The 7,714-nt window shown below is 40.8% G+C and overlaps 1 protein-coding gene across 6 annotated transcripts in view; it reads left to right on the top strand.

Moving 5' to 3' along the window:
* The first annotated feature begins 767 nt into the window (after positions 1 to 767).
* Positions 768 to 7,714, top strand: part of GALK2 (galactokinase 2) — a 47,859-nt gene continuing 40,912 nt past the window's right edge. For 2 of the 6 annotated variants that reach the window (XM_032700308.1, XM_032700307.1), the window contains exons 1-3: positions 768 to 888; positions 3,095 to 3,183; positions 4,386 to 4,509. In XM_032700308.1, coding sequence (XP_032556199.1) covers positions 836 to 888; positions 3,095 to 3,183; positions 4,386 to 4,509 — 266 coding nt within the window. In that variant the 5' untranslated portion in view covers positions 768 to 835. Of the gene's footprint in view, positions 889 to 3,091; positions 3,184 to 3,630; positions 3,699 to 3,762; positions 3,831 to 4,385; positions 4,510 to 4,794; positions 4,887 to 7,714 lie in introns of those variants that run through there. The other 4 variants (XM_032700309.1, XM_032700312.1, XM_032700310.1 and 1 more) reach the window with 4 other exon arrangements.

Below are 7,714 nucleotides of genomic sequence, written 5' to 3'. Positions count from 1 at the left end.
GCAATGGCTTTATAAAGATTTTTACACGTTAATTTCTGCTTCTGCCTTCAACTGAGTGATGCAAAACCCCCAACAGACCAGCTCTGCCTCCCCATCTCCACAAGGCCTGGGGTTCTCACGGGCTCCTAGATGCATCTGCAGTATTTCCTGGGTCTCCAGATTTTCCTGTTGTTGGTCATTTGACATTGTTATGGTTTCTGACAGAATTTCTTTTTTTCCCCTAAAGGTTGCGTTAAGTCTTCCAAAAACTCTGATTGTATTCTGCCACCATACTAACAGGGAGAAAAAAGTTTCACCTCAGAAAACCCACAATGAAATTTCACTGTTACTGTGCTTCCTTCACTCCTGAAAAGCTCCACGAGTGGGATATGAAGGGCCAGAAGATACAGACCAAAACAGACAAAGACATACACCAAAATGGGCAGTAACACTGAGCAAGTGAACCTGCAAACACTTTTGGAACTCTCAGTTCCTCTGCGTATCTGCAGCCACTAATCCGAGGGGTATCAGGAGCCGTGAGGCGGCTTGTTGGGAGGGGAGCTGGCAGAACCGCACACCAGAAAAAACAAAGGGAAGGAACGACGCCGGAGGGGACGGCACTGCCAATTTATTGTTTTCATTGCAAGTGCGTTTTGCCGGAGAACCGGCAGGAATGCAGGGGGAAAAAAACCCTAAACGCTTCCTTGGCACGTGGCAGCAGCTTTCCTGTCCCGCCTGGGCTGCGGTGGCCGAGGGGCCGCGGGCGGGGCGGGCCAAGCCGGGCCGGGGCTGGGCCGCCGGCGCTGCCGCCCGGAAGGACGCGGCGTGTGCGGGCCCCGTGACCGCCGGAGCCGCCATGGCGGGGGACGGCCCCGCCGCCCTCCCGGTACAGCTGGTGGAGCAGCCCAGGTGGGTGGGTCGCTCCCCGGCCCCGCCGCCGCTTATCCCGGGGCGGGTGGGCGGTCGCGGGAGGTGGGCGGGCAGGTGGGCCGGCCCCTCTTCGTGCCCCCGTGTGAGGCCCCGGGGGGTTTTGGCTCGTGGTGATTCGGTTCCTCGCTGCACGACCAGAGTGGCAGTCGCACGCCGCGTGGCACTGGGGTGCTGCTGGGGCAGCAGGGGGAATCATTCATTCATTCATTCATTCAGCTTTCCTCCTACCTTTTTTCCCCAGAATTTTGGCGTTACTGATTATCTTCTCTTTCTTTTTGCTGTAAAATCCCTGGCACAGCGCAGGCCCGGCCCTACGTTGGCTTTGCCGTGGCAGGTGCCAGCACACGCTCCTTCCCCACGGAGCCGCGCTCTGTGTGTGGAGGTAGAACGCACACAAACCAACCTTTTCAACTGCGTTAGCATCACTGAAGAGTCACCTTTTAAAACTTCATTTGCTTGCATGTACTTGCATTGTAAGTCACATGGAAAGGACAAGTCCAGCACTTCCAGACTTAGATGTGTGAAGCTGTGAGGGATGCCTTTGCTTAACGCTTCTGACAATCTTCTTTTTGATGTAGGTGCTTAAAATGCAGTGTGTGTGTTGCAACATCAAGGCCAGAGCCTGTAAATAGCCTTTCATCAGGCCTGCTTGTAAAACCCACATTAAAAAGAGAGGTCAATCAACACTTAGATAAACATGCCCCCATGACTGCTTTGTTTGTTGTTAGTCTCTTGGTACCAACACTGCTATAAAAATATCTGTGCAACAAGGCAGCATTCTAAACACTGACACAAAAATGAATAAAGTTAACACCTAGAATTCTGCCAACAGATTCCCCCACGGACTATAATCTTTATTAATGTGATCTAGAGAAGGGATTGTACAGTGAAATGGCAGAAATTGCTTCTGCTAATTGGAAGAGCGATATACCAGTCAATACTAGGGGAGATTATAAGAAGGAGAAATTATAGAGGGACCTGATACAGCGTTGTTACTGGGTACAAGCGTTGTTACTGGGAAAAGTAATAAACAATCTGTTAAAGAAAATGATATTTTGTAGCTTTCCATTTAAAGAAATCTTACAAAACATTTGAATAAATGTAACTGGACAGTAACACAGCTTTTACGAAGAAATACAAATTAAATAATTGTGAAATTTTTAACATCTGTTTCTCATTGCTGTCTTCCACTTTGTATTAACTAGGCTTCCAGTTCTAGTTTTAGACTAAATGTGGATACCTTATCAGGGTTCCTGTTACTGGATTTTTGTTAGGACACCAAAATTTTGCTTTAAGGTAGTTTTGAAGTGAGTTACTCTCAAATTTCCTATGCTACACTAAGATAATGGCTTCATCTGTTCTCAGCCTTTGTTTACCCACCTGTTCTGCATGACACACTAAAGTATCCCAACTTTGCAAACACGTCTTTACAGTCTAAGGCAATAAAGCAGTATGCCAGAGTTTCTTTGCATTGAACTTTCAGTGGCACATCTAGGACCTCCAAACAGAAAACTTAAAGAATTTCCTGGAAACTGTTCCTTTAATCCTGTGGACTAAATACTATCTAAATTGCAGGCATAAGCTGAGGTTTGGAATTTTAGTTGTCTTGTAAATGCATTTGTACAGAGATGGGGTAGTGGCTAATGTGGAAACTGATAAAAATCAAAACTCAGAAGAAAATTAATTTGCTCAGACCTGGGGTGGCCAGATTTGACTTTAAAGGGAGTGTCTCTGGGTGTGTGACAAATCTCAGTGCCACAAATGAGCTGTTGGTCCACACTGCCAGTTTCCTCCTCAATGGCAAACAGTTTTACAGAGCTGTGGCATAGAAGAAGTGGGTGGAGACCGTGGTATTTTGTTATCCCAGGCAACTGCCTTCCCTGCTTCTGTCTAGACCCAACCTAGACAGAGAATTTAAATAAAATAAGGTCTCTGCTAATCCTTATCAAGTGAATGTATACATTTCTTATTAATTAGAATATTCTAAATAGTCTTCTTTGTCACAATGTTATGTGAAGAGCAGAAATAAGCAGTTTAATGTCTCTCCTGATGTATCAGAGAAAACTCCACATACTTCAGAAATTTGAATTGAATTTACTTCAAGAAACATTGAGTATTCCTGCCTTTTATGCAAATATAGTCTTTCTGACCTTTCTAACCATAATATTTCTAACCTACCTTTCAGATTGCAGAAGCTGAAGGAAATGTTTATATCAAAATATGGATCAGCTCCCAAGTTTTATGCTCGTGCACCAGGACGAGTGAACTTAATAGGTAAAGGAGAAAATTAGTCTTCTGTTATTTTGCTTTATCTGCCATCATGGAAGTCTAATAGTTTAAAACACAGAATGGAAATAATTTAATTTTTTTCTCAGAGAAGTTTCTTGTGATAAATGGCAAATCATATATACTTTAGTAGCTTTTACTATAACTTGTTATAAACAACTGTACATCCATGTTAGTTTTGGAAAAAACATTTATAGACAGTGGTGATGGTTTTGAAAATTGGAGTAACTTTCCAGCGTATGGGTGAATACCATTTTTTGGAAAGGCTTTGGAAATCTGAACTAGTTCATGGATAGTGCATCCACAAATTAAATTAGTGTATATTTTCTCTTCTGTTATAATTTAAGTTAATAAATATAACCAGCCACACAGCAATGCATATGATAAAGCATGAAATGATTCTACCATCATTTCCTCTTCTGTTCTCTTCCATAGAGGTGTGTCCACAGAACTTAGAATAGTTGATGTGATTCACTGGCAGGCTGGAGAGACACAATTATTTTGTATGTAGGACTTACTTGCATTTCTGTGGCAGCGTTATTTTTGAGATTTCTTTATCCATGTTAGGATTTTTCTCTCCCTGGAGCTCAATTTCTTGTATAATTATGAAGTATCCCTATGCATTTGAAGACTTTGTAAGTAGAAAGATCCTGCAAAACAGAGCTTTAAAATTAGTTAGTCTGTTGTGCAATTAATTAATTTTTATGTCGGTGTTGTGAGAACATATGACATAGATTAAACAGACAGCATATGGTAACTGTGAATTATTCCCAAGAGAGAGGACATTTACACCTTATGTGTTGTATGCAACTGTATTAATGATTATTTAAACATAACTATTATATTCCTGGAAAAATGTCCAGAAATTGTATGCACATGACAGTGTACAAATAATGTGGCTGTTCTCATTGCTGGACAATAATCTATATGGTGGTTTTTTCTAATTTTTGTAAGCCAGTGTTAAAACATGAATATTTATAAATGGGTGTAATAGATAAAATTACTAAAGAAGAAATTTTGTGTGAAGTAATATGAAATGGAGGAAATGCACCCCAAACATCAAGTAATAAGAGTTGAAACTACACTAAGAAACTGTCCAATACAGTAAACAACACTGAACCCCCGCAGAAGCCCTGTTACGGCTATTCCAAATTATTCCAAAATATTTTCCTTGTCTGTTTCTTTGACAGGAGAACACATAGACTACTGTGGTTATGCTGTGCTCCCGATGGCTATAGAACAAGATATCCTGATTGCAGCAGAACCTGTACAGACTCAAGTTGTGCAACTGGCAAATACCAGTTCTTCATACTTGTATGTAATTACGTTGTTTATTCACTAATTTTTGTGAACCTCTTCATGCAATTGCAATACAAGTCACCTTTTCAGAGAGCTGACAAACTTCTATTGCCATACAGAGTGCAACTGTGTAAAACAAATCCTATCAGCAGATGGAATTCCACTGACTCTGTGCTGTGTATTAGTTTAGAGCAATAGATTTGCAGCTGCTGTCTCCTACCTGTTTGTTCATCTCTCTCTTGTAGGGCCTCTGATTTTTCAATCCTTCTGAAGGTGCAATTTTGTCTTCCCTTCTTTTAGCTCATCTGTCTTGATATAATCCCCATAACTGGCAGCAGTTCAGTTTCTCCTGGAGAAGGGAGTGAAATGTTTTGTAATCGATTACTGCATAGGTAAGCTAACACTCCCCTGCTCTGGAGAACCTGGGGCTGTGTTTTCACAACACAACAATGCGACTGTAGCAACAGTCCTGGCTCAAAAAATCTCTATTCTCTCTCTTCTACTTTCTCCACAGCTGCTTGTTCACAGAATTATAGACCAGTTTAGGTTGGAAGGGACCTTTGGAGATCCTTGTAAACATCCTGATGGCCTCGTGCTGGACTCCCTGCTGTTCACCACTGTCTTTCATGTATTGGGAAACCCCAAAACTGGATGCAGTATTCCAGCTATGGTCTCACAAGTGCTGAACATAGGGAAATAATCCTGCCATTCTTTTCAACTTCAGCCACGTTGTTCTGCCTCCTTGTAATAAACTGATATTTGTGTAGTTGCATGGCAGTTCAAATCAGGTCACTCGTCCACATGAGCTTTTGTGGACATTTTGCAAAAGCCGGAATCAGCACAAGCTTAGTTTAAGCCATTTTTATTATTTAAACCAATGGTAAATTACTCCCTGAAAGCACAGTGTGTGGCAACACAGGGTCAGGAACACACTGCCAAAAGTGAGAACTATCTGAGCACATATTCCTGCTTAAAGCTCAGTTTGTTACAAAAACATGTTCTGAGCTGCTGCCTGTGACTAAAACAGTTGAAAAGAATTTGTGCTTGCATGGTAAGTATAAATACTCACAGACTTTTCACTCACTCTGGAGTATGTTTTCACATTATAGCTGGGCTGAATTAAGAATTTGCCACTGCCAGAAGGCAGTGGTGCTTCCTTTACCCCGAGTCTCCCTGTCTCTGCTTCTAACATCAATCCATCCTCTGCCTTTTAGCAGGTGTGGTATCTATTTGATCTTAAGGTAAAGTGCACTATTTCCCCCTTTTTTGCTTGGTTAATTTTCTGTCATTTTAGTGAACTGCCATGCACTCAGCACTAAAGCTGACGTGGGGTAAACAGTGGGAACAAGCAGTGCTGAGCAGGGGCAAGAGGAATGAAAGATGTGCATGGGACCTTTCCCTTTCTTCAGTAGCAACCTCCCAACAGGGCTGAAGCTGTATTGCAAAACCATTCTGCAAGAGGCAATAGTTTCAGATTGAGAGAAGCTTTGATTAGGAGTAGTTGTTATAATGGACAATAAATAAAGCAGTAATTACAAAGGTAAACATTTTTACTTGGTCTTCAAGCTTTGCCATATTATATCACAGTTGAAATGGCCTTCTCCTAAGGTGTATAGAGTTACTATCAAATCTAGAATTACAGCCTTTGAATTCAGACTGCACACACCATCACTATATTTTTACATCTGCCCTGGTTTCAGTTTGAGATCATATGCTGTAAACCATAAACCAAGAAGAGGTCTCAGAATTCAGCATTAACATCTTGGTTTTGTTGAGGCACTGTTGCTTAAAAACAAAGCTGAAACATGCCCATAATTTCATAACAAAGAAATATTTTTCAACACTTTGAATGTTACACCACAAACAAAACTGATGACAGTATGTCTTTCTTTCCCAGCCTGTTACACTGGTAGATTTATGCCTGTGGTGAATGCACATATATAGGCCTTGGTGAACAAGGACAAACCATAGACCTCCATAGAATCACTATTTCCTATTTAATTCTTGTTTTGTGAACCGGTAAAATGTGTAACAGTTCTGTAGCTTCCACCCTGATAGTTCATCTTAGCTTTTAGGAAAAATAGGACAGAGAACAGGTTGCTAGAAAAACCACCTGTTTGTTTTTCATCATAAACCGTCTCAACTGATCTGACACCTTTTATGTTATTAGGGCTAAAATGGTATTCAGTACTTAAAGTCTTTTGAAGTTCCTGATATCTCCCCTTCACATAATGTCTTTGTAATTGAGAAGTATGTGCACAGAGAATATCACATACAAAATGCCTTCAGAAGTACCAGAGGATGGTAATTACCAGTTTCCATCCCAATGGCCTGAAAGCTTTGTTGTTTGTTGGGTTATTTTTAAATCTGGGTATTTGTACAGAGGACTCAAACAGATAAACTAACAGATTGACAAGACAATGATGTTCTGTGAGAAAGAGCCAAATTGGTCTCCCAAACATAAGGATTATTTACTATTTGAGCAGTAAAAAATGCCTCAGCCCCTCTACTCAAAAATCTCATCTCTTGTCATTAAACAGAAGAAATTGAATGCTTATATCTAGTCATGGAGAAGTAGCATTCTTTCCCAAGCATTCTTTAAAAAAGAAAGGCTAGAACAGACAATATCAGAATACTTTTATTTCATGGGTATGTTTTTCAAAATTTTTTATTTTATTTGATTATAAAGTTCTCATACTGATCTACCTGCTTTGCAGTAGTATAATTTCTTGAAAGTGGTTTTATTCCCATTAAACCTAAATATTTCTGTGACATTCAGCTGCCTCTGTTCACGTTGTTTGGCAGACCTTGCTTTAAAAAGCACAGCTGAGCCTGCAACTTTGGAATAAATTTTGTTAGATTTCTTGACCTTCTCGGTGCCTTTCCTGTTTCAGTGTTGGGCACCTTCTGTAATGGCATCAGGTAGATACAGCTATTGGGTGTTCAGAGTAAAAGACTTCTGAACAACCTGCATCTCTTGGGGACTGATGCCCACTCCTCTGAGGCTCTGTGTGTCATTCCATGCCCATTTTGACAGCACCTATCTAGCATTAGTTTCTTTAAGAACACTCAAGCTTACTCTTTTTATTATTTTGAAAGGAGGATGGAGTAGGAATTATCTTGGAGGAAACAGAGAAATTTTTTAAACTAAATAATTTTAATTACATCTTGTAACATCCGTAATAGAAGTCTGCAGCATTAGACCTGTTTTAGTGAAGTG

Source organism: Chiroxiphia lanceolata, chromosome 12 (genome assembly GCF_009829145.1).
Source record: "Chiroxiphia lanceolata isolate bChiLan1 chromosome 12, bChiLan1.pri, whole genome shotgun sequence".
Classification (NCBI taxonomy): Eukaryota; Metazoa; Chordata; class Aves; order Passeriformes; family Pipridae; genus Chiroxiphia; species Chiroxiphia lanceolata.
This window is presented reverse-complemented; position numbering and strand designations above follow the sequence as displayed.